Below are 24,993 nucleotides of genomic sequence, written 5' to 3' on the forward strand. Positions count from 1 at the left end.
TTGCAATGAATTACATTGATTTCACAGTTAGATAAAAACCGATAATTTCACATGTGAAATAAACGTGGTTATTTCACTCTCTGACGTCATACAACAATAGGCGTTGTGAAGACGTCGATAACGTCGGATCAAAACAAATTGTCAATGCGTAGGAAAAAGATATAGTTCCTTACATTTTCTACATTAATTTCATAAAAAAAGCCATTTGCCAATGTAATAAAAAGAATAACTAAGCGCCGTATTTGAATATAAAAAATTAGACAACTTGTGACCGAACGCCGCTATGGATTAAACTCGTGCTGCGCACTCGTTTAATCCATGCGTCGTTCGGTCACGCGTTGTCTTATTTTTGATATTCAAATACGGCGATTAGTTATACTATAATAAAAGGTTTGTGTTGTACTGGTGTAACGCAAAGGTTTGCGTTATAACGCAAACATAGGAAGAAAAATTAAAAAAAAAATGTGTGGCGCTAATACGCCTCCGTACTTATGTTTTAAACTATCGACTTTTAATTATCGTTACTTAAGTTAACCCTGTAATGACATAAATTTGTTTTTTAAACAAATGTTAAGGTTTTCAAAATCGAGGGGTGTCTCGATTGATCAAACGAAAGACTGACCGATAGGCGCAAATGAAAGCTTTGTTTCTGTTCAAATGAAGAAAAAAAAAGGAGATATCTCTAAAATTGACGCTAATAACAAATGCCCCAACTCTCGTATTCACTTGTAGATTATCTTTGAAAACCTGGACGCATTATGTCATCGTGATTAAGCCATCGATTATTCATATTTTTATGGCTTAATTAAAGGTGGTGTAGATTTTCTAAAGACAAACATGCATTTTGTCAAGTTCGAGTAAAAACAAACCACATATGTATGAATAGGCCTATACATTATTTGTATTTACAAGAACAAGAATTTCTTCAATCAATGTTGTTTTATTTTAATTTCTGTATTCTACATACATGACATAGTGACTACATATGACATTGTATGATACCAACTTTAATCCTCAAATAAAAAAAACTTACAACAAAGAGCATGAGAACACCATAGTCAATTCATAAATGATTTTTAAAAAGCAGAAAAAAATATCGTATTTGTATTCATATGATTTAAATACATTTTTAATGGTCATTCATAAAATAGAAATGACTGATTTTGAGACACCGTCAAGTTTTTTATGACAAACATGTTAATTTAATTTTTCGTGTCCAAATATAATTTGACATTTTTCAGTTGACCAATGAAACATTAACCCTCTTGCTGCCGACCGTTTTTCAAGGTTGCATTTCATCAATCTCCGTACAGCGCTCGTTTCCTTTCCGTATACTTAGTACACTACAATACAATGACATATTTAGTGTAGTGATACGTAGTAAGTACGGAACGGATGTGAGCTCTGCGCCGGAGATTGGCATTTCATATGCCGGAAAATACGACAGCTCAACGTCTGTGACGTAACATGCCAAACAACGACGTCATTCGATATATGACGTCACGACAAAATGACCATTACATTTGGGACCAATTGGAGAAAAACATAACCCTGTTTATTCTTCTGTATTTTAATTGAAAGAGATACAGCATTGATAAGAAGCTTGCATAAATTTATCCATGGACATATGTGTCCCTCCGGCACTGCCGGTTTGGACATATGTGTCCCTCCGGCAGCAAGAGGGTTAATCACTAATCGTATGTGCATAACGCCCCTCTCTACCCCCAACCTCCTATTCCACTTTAAAAAAAAAGTTCGTACGATTTAATTGCCGACTTAAAACTTTTAACTTTTACCCGGAAAGAATATCCGATACTGCGTTAAAATTACATATTTCCCGCTATTTTGGTTTTCGGTTCTTTTTGGATTTATCATTGATTTAACAGCTGTTTTCAGATTAGGCCCCAAAACAATCAACAACATTGTCATTGTAGGATGCAAGGTTAATATGTCACTTGTGCTACATAAAACTAAAAGCAATCAACAGATTAAGAAGTATACACTACTAGAACACATCCACAACATTGGTGATTTGCAATTGAATTGAGTCAATTTCAATTTATCACTGTTTATCTGTTTATATTAACAGATTAATTTATATGTCTATTTCAGATAAACTGTTTTCACATAAACTTGCAACAGGCTGTTTAACTGTCTGCTACGAGAAGAGCTGAATAACAGCAGGGAGTCCATTTTAATTGTCTCAAAGTAAATGAGTTGGACAGTTTTCTCTGTTTTCAATGCCAGTAGCTTATTAATTTCTGAAACCTGTGTTCTTTCTTAGGTAATTAGTAAGATACAAATCCTTGGTTTCTTACTATCTGAATTTGTCATGTAAATACACTGAAATATTGAATGGTTTGAACTTGTACATATAAGCCCTGTCTACAGTCATGACAGTATAGTAGCTAGAGGGTCGACTCCATCCTGACTTGGCTTTCTTCTCTGTTAGTCCATCCACCTGTTTGTTTGTTCGTTAGTATATATATATATCTAGCTTCAGGTTTACTTATGTGTTTTCGTAAGGTAGTTGACGATGAAGTATTAGAAATACTATATAGCAATCTTAAATGTTTATTTTACTCAGTCTAACTAACTCGATAAGTTTATGAATTGAACTGTCATCAACTTGAACTGTAAATTAAAACCGCTATTGTATATTTACAGATCTGAACTGTTATGTCTGACAAAGAACTTAAGGGGGTTATAGAACAAGAACTACAAACCAAAGTAAATATCCAGGGCAGTCATGGTGGTGGATGTATTAATGAAGCAGTTACCATAACAACAGATAATGGAGACAGGATATTTGTTAAAATAAATAAAAAGTCAGAGGTAACTTATTTGAAATTTTGAATTCCTAGCTATTATTATCATTATTATGTGATATAGATCCTGTGCATTATTATGATAAAAAATACTATCTTCTTTAACGCCAGTTTATCACATGTCTATTGGATACAACTGTTGTGTACTATTTTCCTACCAACCATCAATGAATTGTATTAATAGGAATTCAAATACAAATTTCGTTACATCACGAAATATAATTTTTATTACATCATGCATCTACTTTATCTGCTAATTAGATAAGGCCAATTAAAATTAATTGATAAATTTTCATCCCCGCCCGCCCCTCCATGCCCTCTTAAATCGTCCCACCCCGATTTTTTTTATTTTGCAAAATTTACGATTTCCGGATTTTGTTCATTTTGTACCGGTGTCATATGGTATTTTGAACCCCATGGTAAAATGACCCCGGGGTCAAAATACCGCTATGGTAAATTGAACCCCCCCATGGTAAATTGAACCCCCCCTGTATGGAAAATTGAACCCCCATGGTAAATTGAACCCCCCTGTTTTTTTAATTCTAGATGATTAATAAAACATTTAACATTATATAAAAGCTAATCAAATATTAAAAATCATTAATACAAGAAGGGGAGGTCAATTTTCAATGATTGGTTAAAAGAAAAATATTTGCTTGGTATAAGTGCTCTGAAGTCTTAACCAACAAAATTTCAATCAAAAAACTTCTGAAAGCATTATAACTAGACCATGTAGCTTGGACACTTTAATTTTTTGAAATTTGTAATATTTATATAGAATGGTAGACTTAAGTTTTGATTCTCCATGGTAAAAAAAGGGGGAGGGGGTCAAATTACCATGGCTCAGTTAATCTAAAAAGTAAAATTTTCAAAACATCTTTTCAAGCTACTAAAATAAATACAAACTTCTTATTGGAGTATAATAAATATGGAAAGGAGCTAGATATTTTAGCATTAAAGGTCTTTAGATGTATAGTAGGGGGCTCAATATACCATGGTAGGGGGGTCAAAATAACATGCCATGGCAAAGTAAAATTTTCGAAACATCTTTTCCAGCATGGTAAATACATTCAAACTACTATTTGGAGTATTATAACTATGTCAAGGAGTTAAAATAGATTGAATTTTTGAAATTCAAGGTCTTCAGTAGGGGGTTCAATATACTGCAGGGGGGTCAAAATACCATGGCTAAGTAAAATTTTCAAAATATCTTTTCCAGCATATTTAATACATACAAACTACTTATTGGGGTATTATAACTATGTTAAGGAGTTAGAATAGCTAGAATTTTTTTAATTTAAGGTCTATATATAGTAGGGGGTTCAATATACCGCAGGGGGGTCAAAATACCATGGCAAAGTAAAATTTTCAAAATATCTTTTCCAGCATATTTAATACATACAAACTACGTATTGGAGTATAATAACTATGTAAAGAAGCTAGAATAGATTGAGTTTTTGAAATTCAAGGTCTATAGTAGGGGGTTCAATGTACCGCAGGGGGGTCAAAATACCATGGCAAAGTAAAATTTTCAAAATATCTTTTCCAGCATTTCTAATACACACAAACTACTTATTGGAGTATTATAACTATGTTGAGGAGCTAGAATAGATTAAATTTTTGTGAAATTCATGGTCTATAGTAGGGGGTTCAATATACCCCAGGGGGGTCAAAATACCATGGCTAAGTAAAATTTTCAAAATATCTTTTCCAGTATGTTTAATACATACAAACTATTTATTTGGGTATTATAACTATGTTAAGGAGTTAGAATAGCTAGAATTTTTGAAATTCAAGGTCTATAGTAGGGGGTTCAATATACCGCAGGGGGGTCAAAATACCATGGCTAAGTAAAATTTTCAAAATATCTTTTCCAGTATGTTAAATACATACAAACTACTTATTGGAGTATTATAACTATGTAAAGGAGTTAGAATAGATTGAATTTTTGAAATTCAAGGTCTTGAGTAGGGGGTTCAATATACCGCAGGGGGGTCAAAACCATGGCAAAGTAAAATTTTAAAAATATCTTTTCCAGCATATTTAATACATACAAACTACGTATTGGAGTATAATAACTATGTAAAGAAGCTAGAATAGATTGAGTTTTTGAAATTCAAGGTCTATAGTAGGGGGTTCAATATACCGCAGGGGGGTCAAAATACCATGGCAAAGTAAAATTTTCAAAATATCTTTTCCAGCATTTCTAATACACACAAACTACTTATTGGAGTATTATAACTATGTTGAGGAGCTAGAATAGATTAAATTTTTGTGAAATTCATGGTCTATAGTAGGGGGTTCAATATACCCCAGGGGGGTCAAAATACCATGGCTAAGTAAAATTTTCAAAATATCTTTTCCAGTATGTTTAATACATACAAACTATTTATTTGGGTATTATAACTATGTTAAGGAGTTAGAATAGCTAGAATTTTTGAAATTCAAGGTCTATAGTAGGGGGTTCAATATACCGCAGGGGGGTCAAAATACCATGGCTAAGTAAAATTTTCAAAATATCTTTTCCAGTATGTTAAATACATACAAACTACTTATTGGAGTATTATAACTATGTAAAGGAGTTAGAATAGATTGAATTTTTGAAATTCAAGGTCTTGAGTAGGGGGTTCAATATACCGCAGGGGGGTCAAAACCATGGCAAAGTAAAATTTTAAAAATATCTTTTCCAGCATATTTAATACATACAAACTACGTATTGGAGTATAATAACTATGTAAAGAAGCTAGAATAGATTGAGTTTTTGAAATTCAAGGTCTATAGTAGGGGGTTCAATATACCGCAGGGGGGTCAAAATACCATGGCAAAGTAAAATTTTCAAAATATCTTTTCCAGCATTTCTAATACACATAAACTACTTATTGGAGTATTATAACTATGTTGAGGAGCTAGAATAGATTAAATTTTTGTGAAATTCATGGTCTATAGTAGGGGGTTCAATATACCGCAGGGGGGTCAAAATACTTTGGCTAAGTAAAATTTTCAAAATATCTTTTCCAGTATGTTTAATACATACAAACTATTTATTTGGGTATTATAACTATGATAAGGAGTTAGAATAGCTAGAATTTTTGAAATTCAAGGTCTATGGTAGGGGGTTCAATATACCGCAGGGGGGTCAAAATACCATGGCTAAGTAAAATTTTCAAAATATCTTTTCCAGTATGTTAAATACATACAAACTACTTATTGGAGTATTATAACTATGTAAAGGAGTTAGAATAGATTGAATTTTTGAAATTCAAGGTCTTGAGTAGGGGGTTCAATATACCGCAGGGGGGTCAAAATACCATGGCGAAGTGAAATTTTCAAAATATCTTTTCCAGTATGTTTAATTCATACAAACTACTTATTGGAGTATTGCAACTATGTTAAGGAGTTAGAATAGCTAGAATTTTTGAAATTCAAGGTCTTGAGTAGGGGGTTCAATATACCGCAGGGGGTCAAAATACCATGGCTAAGTAAAATTTTCAAAATATCTTTTCCAGTATGTTTAATACATACAAACTACTTATTGGAGTATTATAACTATGTTAAGGAGTTAGAATAGATTGCATTTTTTAAATTAAAGGTCTATAGTAGGGGGTTCAATATACCGCAGGGGGGCAAAATACCATGGCTAAGTAAAATTTTAAAATATCTTTTCCAGTATGTTAAATACATACAAACTACTAATTGAAATAGTGTTACTATGTTAAGGAGTCAGAATAGATTGAATTTTTCAAATTCAAGGTCTTGAGTAGGGGGTTCAATATACCGCAGGGGGGTCAAAATACCATGGCTAAGTAAATTTTCAAAATATCTTTTCCAGTATGTTAAATACATACAAACTACTTATTGGAGTATTATAACTATGTTAAGGAGTTAGAATAGATTGAATTTTTGAAATTCAAGGTCTATAGTAGGGGGTTCAATATACCGCAGGGGGGTCAAAATACCATGGCTAAGAAAAATTTTCAAAATATCTTTTCCAGTATGTTAAATACATACAAACTACTTATTGGAGTATTATAACTATGTTAAGGAGTTAGAAAAGATTGAATTTTTGAAATTCAAGGTCTTGAGTAGGGGGTTCAATATACCGAGGGGGGCAAAATACCATGGCTAAGTAAAATTTTAAAATATCTTTTCCAGTATGTTAAATACATACAAACTACTAATTGAAATATTGTAACTATGTTAAGGAGTTAGAATAGATTGAATTTTTGAAATTCAAGGTCTTGAGTAGGGGGTTCAATATACCGCAGGGGGGTCAAAATACCATGGCTAAGTAAAATTTTCAAAATATCTTTTCCAGTATGATAAATACATACAAACTACTTATTGGAGTATTATAACTATGTTAAGGAGTTAGAAAAGATTGAATTTTTGAAATTCAAGGTCTTGAGTAGGGGGTTCAGTATACCGCAGGGGGGTCAAAATACCATGGCTAAGTAAAATTTTCAAAATATCTTTTCCAGTATGTTAACTCCATACAAACTACTAATTGAAATATTATAACTATGTTAAGGAGTTAGAATAGCTAGAATTTTTGAAATTCAAGGTTTTTGGTAGGGGGTTCAATATACCGCAGGGGGTCAAAATACCATGGCTAAGTAAAATTTTCAAAATATCTTTTCCAGCATATTTAATACATACAAACTACTTATTGGAGTTCAATTACTATGTTGTGCATTAAGAATAGCTGGAATTTTTAAAATTGAAGGTCTATGGTAGGGGGTTTGTATGTATTAAACATGTCTGAAAAGAAATTTTGAAAATTTTACCTTGCCATCTTATTTTGACCCCCTGCGGTATATTGAACCCCTACAATAGACCTTGAATTTCAGATATTCTAGCTAATTCTAACTCCTTAACATAGTTATAATACTCCAATAAGTAGTTTGTATGTATTTAACATACTGGAAAAGATATTTTGAAAATTTTACTAAGCCATGGTATTTTGACCCCCCTGTGGTATATTGAACCCCCTACTATAGACCTTGAATTTCAAAAATTCTAGCTATTCTAACTCCTTAACATAGTTATAATACTCCAATTAGTAGTTTGTATGTATTAATTATGCTGGAAAAGATATTTTGAAAATTTTACTTTGCCATGGTATTTTGACCCCTCTGCGGTATATTGAACCCCCTACTATAGACCTTGAATTTCAAAAATTCTAGCTATTCTAACTCCTTAACATAGTTATAATAACCCAATAAGTAGTTTGTATGTATTAAATATGCTGGAAAAGATATTTTGAAAATTTTACTAAGCCATGGTATTTTGACCCCCCTGCGGTATATTGAACCCCCTACTATAGACCTTGAATTTCAAAAATTCAATCTATTCTAGCTCCTTAACATAGTTATAATAATCCACTAAGTAGTTTGTATGTATTAGATATGCTGGAAAAGATATTTTGAAAATTTTACTTTGCCAAGGTATTTTGACCCCCCTGCGGTATATTGAACCCCCTACTATAGACCTTGAATTTCAAAAATTCAATCTATTCTAGCTCCTTAACCTAGTTATTGTACCCAAATAAGTAGTTTGTATGTATTAAATATGCTGGAAAAGATATTTTCCAAATTTTACTTAGCCATGGTATTTTGACCCCCCTGCGGTATATTGAACCCCCTACTATAGACCTTGAATTTCAAAAATACTAGCTATTCTAACTCCTTAATATAGTTATAATACTCCAATTAGTAGTTTGTATGTATTAGATATGCTGGAAAAGATATTTTGAAAATTTTACTTTGCCATGGTATTTCGACCCCTCTGCACTATATTGAACCCCCTACTATAGACCTTGAATTTCAAAAATTCTAGCTATTCTAACTCCTTAACATAGTTATAATAACCCAATAAGTAGTTTGTATGTATTAAATATGCTGGAAAATATATTTTGAAAATTTTACTTTGACATGGTATTTTGACCCCCCTGCGGTATATTGAACCCCCTACTATAGACCTTGAATTTCAAACATTCAATCTATTCTAACTCCTTTACATAGTTATAATAATCCAATAAGTAGTTTGTATGTATTAGATATGCTGGAAAATATATTTTGAAAATTTTACTTAGCCATGGTATTTTGACCCCCCTGCGGTATATTGAACCCCCTACTATAGACCTTGAATTTCAAAAATTCAATCTATTCTAGCTCCTTAACATAGTTATAATACTCCAATAAGTAGTTTGTATGTATTAGATATGCTGGAAAAGATATTTTAAAAATTTTACTTTGCCATGGTATTTTGACCCCCTGCGGTATAATGAACCCCCTACTATAGACCTTGAATTTCAAAAATTCAATCTATTCTAGCTCCTTAACCTAGTTATAGTACCCAAATAAGTAGTTTGTATCTATTAAATATGCTGGAAAAGATATTTTGAAAATTTTACTTTGCCATGGTATTTTGACCCCCCTGCGGTATATTGAACCCCCTACTATAGACCTTGAATTTCAAAAATTCAATTTATTCTAGCTCCTTAACCTAGTTATTGTACCCAAATAAGTAGTTTGTATGTATTAAATATGCTGGAAAAGATATTTTCCAAATTTTACTTAGCCATGGTATTTTGACCCCCCTGCAGTATATTGAACCCCCTACTATAGACCTTGAATTTCAAAAATTCTAGCTATTCTAACTCCTTAATATAGTTATAATACTCCAATTAGTAGTTTGTATGTATTAGATATGCTGGAAAAGATATTTTGAAAATTTTAATTTGCCATGGTATTTCGACCCCTCTGCGGTATATTGAACCCCCTACTATAGACCTTGAATTTCAAAAATTCTAGCTATTCTAACTCCTTAACATAGTTATAATAACCCAATAAGTAGTTTGTATGTATTAAATATGCTGGAAAAGATATTTTGAAAATTTTACTTTGACATGGTATTTTGACCCCCCTGCGGTATATTGAACCCCCTACTATAGACCTTGAATTTCAAAAATTCAATCTATTCTAACTCCTTTACATAGTTATAATAATCCAATAAGTAGTTTGTATGTATTAGATATGCTGGAAAATATATTTTGAAAATTTTACTTAGCCATGGTATTTTGACCCCCCTGCGGTATATTGAACCCCCTACTATAGACCTTGAATTTCAAAAATTCTATCTATTCTAGCTCCTTAACATAGTTATAATACTCCAATAAGTAGTTTGTATGTATTAGATATGCTGGAAAAGATATTTTAAAAATTTTACTTTGCCATGGTATTTTGACCCCCTGCGGTATAATGAACCCCCTACTATAGACCTTGAATTTCAAAAATTCAATCTATTCTAGCTCCTTAACCTAGTTATAGTACCCAAATAAGTAGTTTGTATCTATTAAATATGCTGGAAAAGATATTTTGAAAATTTTACTTTGCCATGGTATTTTGACCCCCCCTGCGGTATATTAAACCCCCTACTATAGACCTTGAATTTCAAAAATTCAATCTATTCTAGCTCCTTAACCTAGTTATTGTACCCAAATAAGTAGTTTGTATGTATTAAATATGCTGGAAAAGATATTTTCCAAATTTTACTTAGCCATGGTATTTTGACCCCCCTGTGGTATATTGAACCCCCTACTATAGACCTTGAATTTCAAAAATTCTAGCTATTCTAACTCCTTAATATAGTTATAATACTCCAATTAGTAGTTTGTATGTATTAGATATGCTGGAAAAGATATTTTGAAAATTTTACTTTGCCATGGTATTTCGACCCCTCTGCGGTATATTGAACCCCCTACTATAGACCTTGAATTTCAAAAATTCTAGCTATTCTAACTCCTTAACAAAGTTATAATACTCCAATAAGTAGTTTGTATGTATTAAATATGCTGGAAAATATATTTTGAAAATTTTACTTTGACATGGTATTTTGACCCCCCTGCGGTATATTGAACCCCCTACTATAGACCTTGAATTTCAAAAATTCAATCTATTCTAACTCCTTTACATAGTTATAATAATCCAATAAGTAGTTTGTATGTATTAGATATGCTGGAAAATATATTTTGAAAATTTTACTTAGCCATGGTATTTTGACCCCCCTGCGGTATATTGAACCCCCTACTATAGACCTTGAATTTCAAAAATTCAATCTATTCTAGCTCCTTAACATAGTTATAATACTCCAATAAGTAGTTTGTATGTATTAGATATGCTGGAAAAGATATTTTAAAAATTTTACTTTGCCATGGTATTTTGACCCCCTGCGGTATAATGAACCCCCTACTATAGACCTTGAATTTCAAAAATTCAATCTATTCTAGCTCCTTAACCTAGTTATAGTACCCAAATAAGTAGTTTGTATCTATTAAATATGCTGAAAAAAATATTTTGAAAATTTTACTTTGCCATGGTATTTTGACCCCCCTGCGGTATATTGAACCCCCTACTATAGACCTTGAATTTCAAAAATTCAATCTATTCTAGCTCCTTAACCTAGTTATTGTACCCAAATAAGTAGTTTGTATGTATTAAATATGCTGGAAAAGATATTTTCCAAATTTTACTGAGCCATGGTATTTTGACCCCCCTGCGGTATATTGAACCCCCTACTATAGACCTTGAATTTCAAAAATTCTAGCTATTCTAACTCCTTAATATAGTTATAATACTCCAATTAGTAGTTTGTATGTATTAGATATGCTGGAAAAGATATTTTGAAAATTTTACTTTGCCATGGTATTTCGACCCCTCTGCGGTATATTGAACCCCCAACTATAGACCTTGAATTTCAAAAATTCTAGCTATTCTAACTCCTTAACATAGTTATAATAACCCAATAAGTAGTTTGTATGTATTAAATATGCTGGAAAATATATTTTGAAAATTTTACTTTGACATGGTATTTTGACCCCCCTGCGGTATATTGAACCCCCTACTATAGACCTTGAATTTCAAAAATTCAATCTATTCTAACTCCTTTACATAGTTATAATAATCCAATAAGTAGTTTGTATGTATTAGATATGCTGGAAAATATATTTTGAAAATTTTACTTAGCCATGGTATTTTGACCCCCCTGCAGTATATTGAACCCCCTACTATAGACCTTGAATTTCAAAAATTCAATCTATTCTAGCTCCTTAACATAGTTATAATACTCCAATAAGTAGTTTGTATGTATTAGATATGCTGGAAAAGATATTTTAAAAATTTTACTTTGCCATGGTATTTTGACCCCCCTGCGGTATATTGAACCCCCTACTAATTAGACCTTGATTTTCAAAAATTCTAGCTATTCTAACTCCTTAACATAGTTTTAATACCCCAATAAGTAGTTTGTATGTATTAAATATGCTGGAAAATATATTTTGAAAATTTTACTTAGCCATGGTATTTTGACCCCCCTGCGGTATATTGAACACCCTACTATAGACCTTGAATTTCAAAAATTCCAGCTATTCTAACTCCTTAATGTAGTTATAATAATCCAATAAGTAGTTTGTATGTATTAGATATGCTGGAAAAGATATTTTGAAAATTTTACTTTGCCATGGTATTTTGACCCCCCTGCAGTATATTGAACCCCCTACTATAGACCTTGAATTTCAAAAACTCAATCTATTCTAGCTTCTTTACATAGTTATTATACTCCAATACGTAGTTTGTATGTATTTAATATGCTGGAAAAGATATTTTGAAAATTTTACTTAGCCATGGTATTTTGACCCCCTGCGGTATATTGAACCCCCTACTATAGACCTTGATTTTCAAAAATTCTAGCTATTCTAACTCCTTAACATAGTTTTAATACCCCAATAAGTAGTTTGTATGTATTAAATATGCTGGAAAATATATTTTGAAAATTTTACTTAGCCATGGTATTTTGACCCCCCTGCGGTATATTGAACCCCCTACCATAGACCTCAAATTAAAAAAAATTATAGCCAATAATTTGTAAATTAAATTATCTGCAATATTATTTATCAAAAACAGGGGGGTTCAATATACCGCAAGGGGGTTCAAAATACCATATGTGAAAAATGACCCCGGGGTCAAAATACCATGCGGTATAATGACCCCGGGGTCATTTTACCGCATGGTAATTTGACCCCGGGTTCAATTTTTTGGGGGTTCAAAATACCATATGACACCGGTAACCGTCAATAATTTCATTTCATTCGAACTTCCTGTTTAGAAAATTTCGGTTTTCATATTTCTTGTTTCGAGTACTTTAAAACGAATATGTTGACAAAATCTGCTGCTCAATGATGACAGTTTCGTCTACGGAGAATATAGAAAGATTACCAGAAGGGCATGAAAAATCGGGTTACGAGTATTAAATACGCTGTGTCAAACGCAAATTGCAGTATGTCACAAATTGGAAATTTCTTTCATCAGAAAATTGTGGATTTATTTAATAATACATTGACTTTGTGTAAGCAAATTTGGGCTGTGAATGATTTCCAAAGTGCAAGAATTGTGGAACAAATTGGTAGAAAAAAAAGAGTTCAAAAAGTCGGCAAACATACACATTGTGTACTAGAAAACCCTTAGATTTACCTATGGCTATTGTTTTTGTTTAAAAACACAAAATACCATTTATAATGTAATTATATATGCGTCACTTCTTGCAAAACTTGAGAATCTTAAAAGCGCCAACTTTACTATTCCTGGCAACACTTGTTTGAGTGTTCATTTCATTCATAATACTTGTGCTGCATACCATTGCATTTGCATAAGTTTATGGGGACTACAAACCATCGCTTAGAGAGCAAAATAAATTTGGAGTTGGTAGTAAAATGAATAGAGAATTTCTCCATGGTTTTACTGTTTGCTGAAAATATGTTTCTAAAGTAGCAATTGCATGTAGAACAGTCCGCGTTGCAAATCAGAGATGTTTATTCAAGAATTATGTATGATTCTTTATACACGTTTAAACATTTACATGGTATAAGCTAAATTTTGTAATTATAACACTTGCATATATATGAAGTTCACGCCACAAGAAGGTTTCAAATTGAATAAAATTTAAAAAATAAAATCCTCCCACCCGCCCCATTTTTTCAAAACTTTGGATGAAAATCTACTAATTAATTTTAGTTGGCCTAACTGTCTAGTTATTGTACCATCAGTTATGGTATATACAGTGTAACCTGCCTAATCCGACACCTGAGTATTCTAACATCCTTCTTTAACCGACACATTTTTATGGTCCCAAAATATACCTATCCTTTTAGAACAAACCTGAGTATTCTGACACCCTGCTTAATCTGAATTTTTTTTTCTGGTCCACCAGTGTGTCAGATTAGGAAAGTTACAATGTATGTCATAGGAACTAAACTTTGTTACTAAAAACTTTTACAGCAGATTTCAGTCAGTATGTAGCTAATGGTAATATCTTTGGTTAGCTTGCTTGTTAGCTGAACCGTGAAGTCATTGTTAGGTAAGGTAAACTTCCTTCCTTTAATAGTAGACTAGCCCAACAGATAAAAAATATATCTCTCTGTAGGACTAAGCTACTTTAAAAGGAGGGTAGTATACCTTACCTTACAATGACTTCACGGTTCAGCTAACAAGCAAGCTAACCAAAGATATTACCATTAGCTACATACTGACTGAAATCTACTGTAATATAAGTATAAAAAAAGTCTTTTTTCTCATAAATCCAAAATGAAAAAAAAAAATCAGGCCAAAAAAAAGTTGAAACTTAGATCCATGAAAAAGAAATAAAGAAATAGTTGGAAAATCTATTTTTTATGCTCCCTAATTTGACTTTTTATCTTGTAGGCAAGAGCCATGTTTGATGGAGAGTTAATAAGTTTAGATGTTCTACATGCAATGGATGTTGTCAGAGTGCCAAAGCCAATCAAAGTAATATTTATTGACAGTATATTTAAACAATTATGTATCAAGGTTTAAGTAAATGAGTATCACAATGACCTTCAATGGATACTTTGTAGTAATCACTTTGGGTTTATATGAGGGTTTATAAGTCATACGTGCAGTAACTCCTTTTATTGAAAGTTTTCAATTTTATTGGAATCAAAAGGTCAAAACATCTTTCTGTGTCATACAGAAATTCAAGTAACTTGCTTTAGAAAATGTCCATAATTTAATAATTGAATAAGGAAAATAAATTCAATAAAATTGAGAATGGAAATGGGGAATGTGCCAAAGAGACAACAACCCGACCATAGAAAAAAACAACAGCAGAAGGTCACCAACAGGTCTTCAATGTAGCGAGAAATTCCTGCACCCGGAGGCGTCCTTCAACTGGCCCCTAAACAAATATATACTAGTTCAGTAATAATGAACGCCATACTAATTTCCAAATTGTACACAAGAAACTAAAATTAAAATAATACAAGACTAACAAAGGCCAGAGGCTCCTGACTTGGGACAGGCGCAAAAATGCGGCAGGGTTAAACATGTTTGTGAGATCTCAACCCTCCCCCTTATCAAACATTGATAATGCATTATTTCTTTTTTTGTATCTTTCCCACAAACATTTATGCAGTTTATAGAAAATCAACACATACTGATTACAGGTGATTGATTTACCTAGTGGTGGAGCTGCATTTCTTATGGAATGTTTAGAAATTCATGGAATGTCAAAATATTCAGCTAAACTGGGTGAACAATTAGCCAGGTATATTTTATTAATTTCCCAAGTCAAACTGAACTGCTATTGTTAGCTGTTTTTTAGCTGTTATTTGCCAGTTCTTAATATTTTTAGCAGTCCTTTACTGTTCTAAGCATTCAATCTAATAGCAGTTTGAAAAACTGCCACATTTCACCATTTCTTAGCATTCGGCTTAGCATTCGTCTTAGCATTCATCTTAGCATTCGACTTAGCATTCGTCTTAGCATTCATCTTAGCATTCCTCTTAGCAGTCAGGACAACAGTTATGACAGCAGTTTGATAGCAGTTGACCTATTAATCTTTGTTATAAAAATGCTTGGATCTGGCTATGTTTTCAGCTTGAAGTTAAACATTTATTTGAAGATAATTTGATCATTTTCAAATGTGCATTTTGGCTCCATGTTGTGTGGAAATACTTGCTAGTGAAAAACTGTATTTTTGTCATTTATAAGCTTAATTTTGGATGAATTGAATACTTTTACACACCTGCAGTACAGTAAGTTGAAAGTTACAGTTAATGCTTGTGTATATTCTGACATAACTTTGTTGGGGGAAACAGAAATCATACAGAAAGCCCACAAAAAGGGGGGATAGTTGTTTACTTAAATAGAATATCTGATGTTGACAGGATTGTATTAGAATACTAGCATATATATAATATACTTACAGTTCAAGATGTTATTTGAAAAAAATAGATATGATTATTTTAATCTATTATTTTGTTAAAAAAACAAATCTAATCATATTCGAGAGTTGAAAAAAGGGGGAGGGAATTCATAGGTAAACCTATACTGCAAATAGCTGATTGGTTAAAATTGTCCAAACAATCAATTTAATGAAATTAATTTATAATATATAATTTTACTTTAGTTTGTTTCAGAAAAAAGAAACATAATATATATTACATGTATCAAGAATTTATTTGTTTAAAATTTCAAAAGAGAAAGAGGATATCACTGTTGACTTTTGGTCCACATTTAATAGAATAAAAACAGTACATTTGGCATGTTTGGTAATAAAATAATGATAACAATGAAATAACTTCTTATTTGAAAATCACTTAGTCAATAGCTCTTAAATAAGTTGCTTTTTTAAAAGTTTTGATAATTAAAGTGCATTTTTAATTGTTACTATATCATTACAGCCACTTATATAATTAATAAAGGGTCTAAGACCAGCTAAAGTAAGTGCTACTCTTTTTTTTTTTTACATTTCCTTAAAATTAAGTCTGTTATTAGATTGTATAGTTACTGCTCTAATTACAAATATAAGTTTAAGTACAACTTTTTGAAATTTCACATAAGACTTACAGTAAAATATTAGAATTTTAATAATTTTTGCTTTCATATCTTGTACACTGTATATTGATTACCAGTATTCATGTGTCGCCTTTGTATTACTATTGCAACTTTTGGCAGATCTGATAGCATTCCACAGCAGTTATTAACAGTTTATAAAACCATATTAGGATGTAAAACTTAGCAGTTGGCATGAATATTCATTATTGACAGCTGTTATTATAGCAGTTCTCATGAATATTCATTATTTGATAGCTGTTATTATAGCAGTTCTCATGAATATTCAGATCTCATTTAAATTTTTCGTTAAAAATAACTGCCAAAGAACTGTGAAGGCTAAATAAACTGCTAAGAAACAGCTATGGAATGCTATAGGAATGCCTTTATGCAAATTAATCATTGCCTTATATTTGGTAACTGTGAATGCTAATAAACTGCCAAATAACTGCTGTCAAGTGGGAACTGTGAATGCTAACTAACTGCTAAAGAACTGCAGTTCACTTTGACTTGGGAATACCACCAATCTACAAGGATCTAATTGGTTTTCAAATCCATTCACAGAGTGGGTTTTGAATTGCAGTGCTCTTTGGCATCTTTTTTTTTTATTAAGCCATGCTGGATCTATGTGATCACCCTGGTTTAAATGGAAAAGTTTGCAAAATTCTCCATCTTTTGGCAATGGAACAGAATTTTTACAGTGAGATTTTGGAAATGAAGATAACAAATAAACTGTTGGAATAATGGTCATAAAAAATGTCAAACTAGCTAGAAAAATATGAAAACTACCGGTAACATTAAATGTGGTAGACTTATAACGAAAAAAAAATCTTAATAAGACAACTATGGGACATGCACCTCAAAACAAATAAACAAAGGGAGACAATGAAAATAACATTGAAATAATACTGAGAATGGAAACAGGTAATGTGTCAAAGAGACAACAACCTGATCAAACAGCCAAACGCTACCAATCGTTCGTCAACACAGCATGAAAATTCTGCACCCCAAGACGTGAAGTTGCAAATATAGGAGTGCATTACAAAACACATGATGCAGTATGAGCAAAAACCTAAATGAATAACAATAACTAAACGAGGGCTACTTAACTGATAAAAGGACTTGAATTTTTGCAGTTAACATTTTTATACAGCAGTGGTCACATGCTAGTCCTATGGTTCTGCAGAATCAATTCTGATCTTTTTTTAAATATACACATAATGCTTTCTGTTTTTCACAGACAGTGATACTGATTGTAGTACAATGTATTATAAATATAAAAAGTTGATTTCGATGTACAGGGATAATGTTTTATTTTAAGGTTACATTTACTGAATGCAGAATTGGCAGAAAAAGCAAAAAATGAGGAGAAATTTGTTGGTCGAAGTCACTACTATAAATATGTTGATAAATTTGGATTTTATACAGATACATGTTGTGGCTTTTTGAAACAAGACAATACTTGGAAAGATACATGGCTAGTAAGTATTAATAATAGATTCTTACATTGAGACCAGTGAATTATCAGATTTATCTAATCGAGATAGTTAGATTATCAATTTTAAAGTCCAAGCATTGAATCCATGAGTAACATTATCATGATTTTTATTTTTATTTCCCAGGAGTTATATGCAAGGAAGATAGATTTACAAATGGAATTGTTGAATAAGAATGTAAGTAAAGATAATAGTATAATAGTATCATGAGTATACTACAGTTTTCTCAATTTGATAACATATCGCTTATATATAATTAGTAGCTTATTTCCTATTCATTTAATGTAAAAGAACATTTGTTATTTGCATACCCCGGAAAGTGTCATTTCAGTTAAATGCATATAAAAAAAATACTAAGTTCACAATATTTTAAATTCAGAACATTGTAAAAAATTTGGTACATTATATCACATTAATATTTCATAGTCCTGAAGCTGTATTGAATTGGCCACTGGACATCAAACAGCCATCTGCAATCATGCCTCATTTAATTTAAGTCTTGAGAAACATAGAAAATGATGATGTAAGTGGGGCATGCCTATAGTGTCAGCCTGTACAATGAACACATTCGTTTTACTTATATATTTATATGTTTGTTTCAGTATAGAAATAAAGAAGCCAGAGAACTGTGGTCACAGCTAGTACCCAAACTACCCAATTTTTTTGAAGGATTGGAAATAAAACCAGCATTATTACATGGTGATCTGTGGGGAGGAAATGTAGGAGAAACATCTACAGAACCAGGTTAGTATTTAGAAATCAGGGGTTTGTGTTGTTTATTCTTTAGTTTTCTATATTGTGTCATGTGTACTATTGTTTTTCTGTTTGTCTTTTTCATTTTTAGCCATGGTGTTGTCAGTTTGTTTTAGATTTATGAGTTTGACTGTCCCTTTGGTATCTTTCATCCCTCTTTTAATATAATTGTGATGATATTTTGTTATTAACTCAAAGTTTTCTTTTTACAAATTGACTGATATTCTAAAAAAAACTTCTTACTTTTAAAAAAGAAAAATGGCAATATTAAAATGAACACAAGTACAAGGATGTAAGCAACTAAATGTCATTGTATGACCTTCAACAATGAGAACACCCCAACTGTTCAGTAAGCTAAAACAAAACAGCACCAGCATTACAAATGAAAAACAATTGAAAAGAGAAAAACGATGGCCTACTTTATACTTAAAATTAAAAAATAAACTGTTTAGTTATTCTTTTTCCCTGAGGTAAAATGCTGGTTAATGTCTAATATCTTGAAAACCATAATAGGGCTTAAATTAAAATATTGTTTGTTTGCCCTTTACCGACCGACCCTATCGGTCTCACTAATTAGCGACAACAAGAATTTTAGCGACAACAAGCGTCAACAAGCGACAAGAAGCGACAACAAGAATTATTTTAGCGACAACAAGCGACAAGAAACTATTTAGCGACAAGAAAACATTTTTTTTTAATTAAAATTAATTATTGCAATAAATATTAAAAGAATATGCAAAAGAAAATAATTTTAGCGACAAGAAAGTTAAAATTGATAGAAAAAAATGAAACATTATTTACATAATATTTTATCATCTATTATGAATAACAGCCAGTATTACGTTTAATTATTGTATTATGAGATTACTTTCTTTGTGTTTTAGAGCATATTATTTATCTTATAACTTGTTTTTTAAAACTCTGTTCGTGCAATATATATTAAGCTCGCAAAATGAATTATTTGTGCATCATTGTCCTGAAAATATTGACACAAATTGTAAAATACAAAGAACTGAAATCAACTGAACAGGAGGAAAAGAAAATTGAAATGTGAATGTTCACAATCTCTTTCTTCCTCACAAATGTTTCATTTCTTCGACGGTCTATCAATATATATATATAATAAAACATTTTAATTAGACATATCTGCTCATATATTTAAAAAAAAACATTAAATACAAATTTCTAATAATCTAATAAAAAAAAAATGTTTTCTTGTCGCTAAATAGTCTTCTTGTCGCTTGTTGTCGCTAAAATAATTCTTGTTGTCGCTTCTTGTCGCTTGTTGACGCTTGTTGTCGCTTCTTGACGCTTGTTGTCGCTAATTAGTGAGACCCGACCCTATCAATTCGTTCCGCCTGAAAATCTTTTATTTGTATTTACCAGCAAGATTTTATTTTATTTTATTTTTTCGTTCCTACCAAAAATCTTATATTTGTATTTCCCGCTCAAAACTTTTTTACCGGAATCCTCGGGTTTTATCTTTACGTATAAGGTCCAGTCCGTTTGGTATCACCTGAGCGTTTGACATGAACACTTGCATTTGAAGTTTCAAAGCATTTGTTTGAAATCGATGTTGAACGCTTTCTGAAATCATGATATGAAGTACGTTACTCTGTACCTTTAAACTTAAAGAGCAGGGTTCATTTACAAAAAAGTTCGTTTGATACAAAAGTATTTACGTGTGTACAAACTAATTTGTAAACGGACGTTGTATTCTATGTAGGGATGGCCTTTTGTGATCCGCATATCAGAATGATTATGTTAACGATGCCGCTAAATTATTTATATCTGACATGAACCAAAAGTGACAAAACCCTGTAAAGTGGAGAATATCTGGCAGTAAAATCGCCAAGTTTTCCATACAGATCATTTATAAATGTGATGCAAAATACGTGACAATTGAGTTTTAAGTCTTATAGCATTTTTATTGGAGAAAAAGGCACACACGAAATTTGTAACACTCTAGGGACTTTTTCTACTAGTAATTTATGTCTGCCCGGACATTATCTTACCAGTACAAATTTATCTCTTATATATTTTTTTTTCAAAACTAATAGTCCCAGCGGAAAACTTATTTGCAAAAACAAACGGATAAAAAAATGACATTATGCAGATTTTGTATCTATAAAATAAAATATTTTACCTACCTGCCTACCCATGACAAATAATATACCGAGCCAAGTTATTTTTTGGGGGAAAAAAATAAAATATTTTACCTACCTGTAACCTACCCTGTTTCAAAACATAGGGTCGGAAAAGGGCAAACAAACAATATTTTAATTTAGGCCTAGATATAAAAAAACCTGATGGGAATTAAATACTCCGACTGTCAAGATCTGTATCTTCTGCTCTCCTTGACATTGTTTTCATGATTCATTGATGTATTAAATTTTACTGATGCCTCACTGAGTAGTTTGATGATAATCTCAAGGACTTTGAACATATAATTCAAGCATTATTGTGAGGACATAACAATTTAACAGAAATTGTCCATAGGAGACTTGTTATGAAACATGCATGAAATATTTGCCACTTGATTTAAAGCAAAGAATATTAATCAATAAGACATCCAAACATATGTTTGTCTCTTTATTAATCTTTTTATTTTGTAGTAATCTTTGATCCAGCCAGTTATTATGGTCATTCAGAATTTGATTTGTCTATATCAAAGATGTTTGGAGGTTTTAGTTCATCCTTCTTTGACAGTTATCACAAGTTAATCCCCCAAGCAGAAGGATTTAGAAAGAGAGTTGATCTGTACAAATTGTTCCATTATTTAAATCATTGGTAAGTTTAAGTTATCAGAATTGAACTAAATATATATATTGGGTATACAAAACATTATATAAATAACACATAGCTGAGAGGGTGATAGAGCTGATTTTAACCACGAGAAAACATTGTCAACTGCGGCAAGCAGTGGAATTTTATCTTGAAGTATTTTCTTTGACGTCATGTACATAACAATGTTATGGGTATTTGAAAAATCAACAAAAGTGAAGCAAGTCGTGTTATTTTTTTTTTAATTTTTAGTCAAATAATAAAATCTAAGCCAAAACGTAGAACATTGCCTTAAATTCTTAATTTAAATTCCATTTATTGTCCATAAAATTATCATTTTTTGATTGGTCTGCATGAGAGGTTTAAAAAATTGTCTCTTGCTTAGCATCTGATTGAGTAAATTATCTCCCTCATATTAGCCAATCAAAATCTGGCATTTGAACGTGAAGTATGATAAATAGTTTTAACTCTCATGTTTGGAAACATATCTGAAAGACTAGATTTAATGATTTTTGGCAGGAAATATTATTTTATATGCAAGATAAAGAGAAATTGTAAAAAGAAAAAGCAATTAAAATGTATAATTAAGTCAACATGGACCAATTTTCAATAAAATCTGTATAGGAGTTATTATTCTTGAAAGTCTAATTTGCATTTTTTTTTTTCTTTAACAAACTAAAATAGATAGTGGTAAATTCTATTTATTTTTGTTTCAGGAACCATTTTGGAAGTGGTTATGAAGGATCCAGCTTATCAACATTAAGAACAGTGCTTCAATATGTTTACCCCTGAATCAGTGGTGAAAAGCCATCAACTTATTACATTAAGCTTGCCATAGGTGCTTTTTTTTTAAATTTGTTATGCAAAATAAGCTGGCTCTACAAGTGTGATAGATTCAAAAATATTGAGATGAGATATATATGTTGAATATCAAATAAGATGATTTTATATCTGCATTTAAACTGATGATCTTTTACATTTGAAATTTGTACCACTTGAAGTTTATTGTTTTATTTATTTATACTAATTTGGGTTAGCAAATATCAGCTCTAACCAGAAGCAAATGCTTACCATGAGACATATCAATAGTTAGAATAGGCAGGTCAAGAATATTGCAGGGTTAAACATGTTTGTTAGAGCTTAACTCTCCCCTTATCTGGGACAGTGGTGTAACAACTTAAATAAGAACATACTCAAATGGTACCAATCTACTATCTGAGAGCTAGTTCAAAGCCAATACATGTACCAACTAATTGATATATGATATATATCATGGTTTCCCAAAATTGTGGCTTGTTTTCAATAAACATGTAAATTATTGTATTTACTTAGAAGAATTAATTTCAATTAACACAGTGTAAAATTATTCTTTTTATAGCTTTATGAAATTAGCTTTTTTTGTTTTTATATATATCTGAAACATTGTTATTAACTGTTAAACTATTTAGCTTCATATTGTTTTAATTATATTTATATGCAATTGTATTTTTTACATTAAAATAAATGTGACATGATTGATGTTTGTAATTTCTTTAATCAAGGAAGCTATTAAACCAAAAGTTCCAAATGGTGAAGTTACAATCATCACTTCGTAAATTTTATGGATGCCATCACGTGATGGTTGCCTGTTATTGAATATCTGTTTCACAGAAAATATCGGATATGTTTCTTATGTCCTGACTACAATCCTGTTCTTTTTCATGAATGTGACCTACAGAATTAAACTATTTACCGGGTTTCTAATAAAGTGAGAAACATAAGTGACACTTGTGGAGCAGGATCTGCTTACCCTTCTGGAGCACCTGAGATCACATCCCATTTTTGGTGAGGTTCATGTTGCTAAATCTTTAGTTTTCTATGTTGTAACTTGTGAATTATTGTTTGTCTGTCTTTTTCTTTTTTGGGCCATGGTGTTTTCAGTATGTTTCGATCTATGAGTTTGAATATCCCTCAGATATCTTTCACACCACGTTAAGTAAAATTTGAACACTTGATTATGCAATATTAAAAAAGAAAATGTGGTATGATTCCCAATGAGAATACTATCCACAAGAGACCAAAAATGACATAGACATTAAACAACTATAGGTCACTGTACGGCCTTCAACAATGAGCAAAGCATACCTCATAGCTATAAAAGGCCCCGGAATTGAAAACTGTGAAAAACTAACAGCCTGCTGATATTCATAAATATTAGGTTTCAATACCAATACTAAAAGTACGGGATAAAATATGGTGTGGGTACTTTAATTCAGTCACAGACCCGAAGGTTTGTTCTAGTTCCATTAGTTCAATTAAATAAAAACAAATATATATTTTTTTCCCACATCCATTTTATTGATGACATGAGAATCAGAAATCTATAATATCACAGAGTATGAAAATATTATGGAAAAAATATACATTCCAAACATCACCATCTTTTCTATTTATTCTCTTAAAACAATTCCTGTGCAGCTGTCTACAACTTAACATATTAAAATAACATCCAAACTTCAACAGGGACTAATTAATTTTCTTGCAACTAGTCAGTTAAATCTAATGTAGAGCTTCTGGCAATCAACAAATTTCACCTGTGAAATTTTTCTTTAAACATTTATATTTTAAACAGCTCTTCAACAGATTGAAGCAGACTAAGTAACATTAGAAATTAGTTATCCCTTCATGAATTTAGTTGTTATTCTACTGTATACATTGTCACAAAGAACATAATCCAATGTCTTCTCAATAGCATACAAAGGATGGCAGCTAAAAACCTCTTTTATGTGCTTATTTCTTCAATTTTGCTTTTGGAAAGAGATATCCAGACAAATTCATAGTTTGCTGTATGCCCATCAAAATACACTTACAATAATTACTTTCAAGGGTTGATGTTTTATGCTTTACACCACATTAGCCAAAAAAATACTATATCAGGCAAAGTACTTTCAAAGGGAGGTAATCTGACCCTTTTATGATGAACTCTCTATAAAGTCAAAATAAACAAAAATGCAAAATTTGTGTACTTTGACCCACTTCCGTTGTTACTAGCATTTAACAATTAAAATAACAATGACAATATTATAGGGTTATACATTAAGGGTATTCTAATAAAACACAAGGTTTCCAGAAAAAAAAACTTAAAAAAAAGAGAATCTTACAATTTACATAAGATGGGTCACTTAAAATTTCATTTTTCACAGTGAAAGCTGGTGATTGTGAGTGATTCAAATTCAAATTACTAATTTG

At 31.3% G+C, this 24,993-nt stretch overlaps 1 protein-coding gene across 4 annotated transcripts; it reads left to right on the top strand.

Moving 5' to 3' along the window:
* The first annotated feature begins 1,836 nt into the window (after positions 1–1,836).
* On the top strand, positions 1,837–22,778 carry LOC143075464 (fructosamine-3-kinase-like). 4 transcript variants are annotated; one of them, XM_076250875.1, is made up of 9 exons: positions 1,837–1,942; positions 2,668–2,835; positions 14,582–14,665; positions 15,343–15,443; positions 18,054–18,213; positions 18,355–18,405; positions 18,831–18,972; positions 21,597–21,771; positions 22,482–22,777. In XM_076250875.1, exons 2-9 carry the CDS (start codon positions 2,680–2,682, stop codon positions 22,555–22,557), a joined length of 945 nt encoding a protein of 314 aa, XP_076106990.1. In that variant the 5' UTR covers positions 1,837–1,942; positions 2,668–2,679; the 3' UTR covers positions 22,558–22,777. The 4 variants fall into 4 exon arrangements, with proteins under 4 accessions (XP_076106990.1, XP_076106991.1, XP_076106992.1 ...); XM_076250876.1 differs by having other exon boundaries at positions 1,919–2,027; positions 22,482–22,778; XM_076250877.1 differs by having other exon boundaries at positions 1,919–1,995; positions 22,482–22,778.
* The last annotated feature ends 2,215 nt before the right edge of the window (positions 22,779–24,993 follow it).

This window comes from Mytilus galloprovincialis, chromosome 5 (genome assembly GCF_965363235.1).
Source record: "Mytilus galloprovincialis chromosome 5, xbMytGall1.hap1.1, whole genome shotgun sequence".
NCBI lineage: Eukaryota > Metazoa > Mollusca > Bivalvia > Mytilida > Mytilidae > Mytilus > Mytilus galloprovincialis.

Coding starts and splice junctions, on each gene's coding strand:
- LOC143075464 (XM_076250875.1), top strand. CDS start 2,680: ATGTCTGACAAAGAACTTAAGGGGGTTATAGAACAAGAACTACAAACC. Junction 14,666..15,342: donor GAGTGCCAAAGCCAATCAAA/GTAATATTTATT, acceptor TACTGATTACAG/GTGATTGATTTACCTAGTGG. Junction 15,444..18,053: donor CTGGGTGAACAATTAGCCAG/GTATATTTTATT, acceptor TTTTATTTTAAG/GTTACATTTACTGAATGCAG.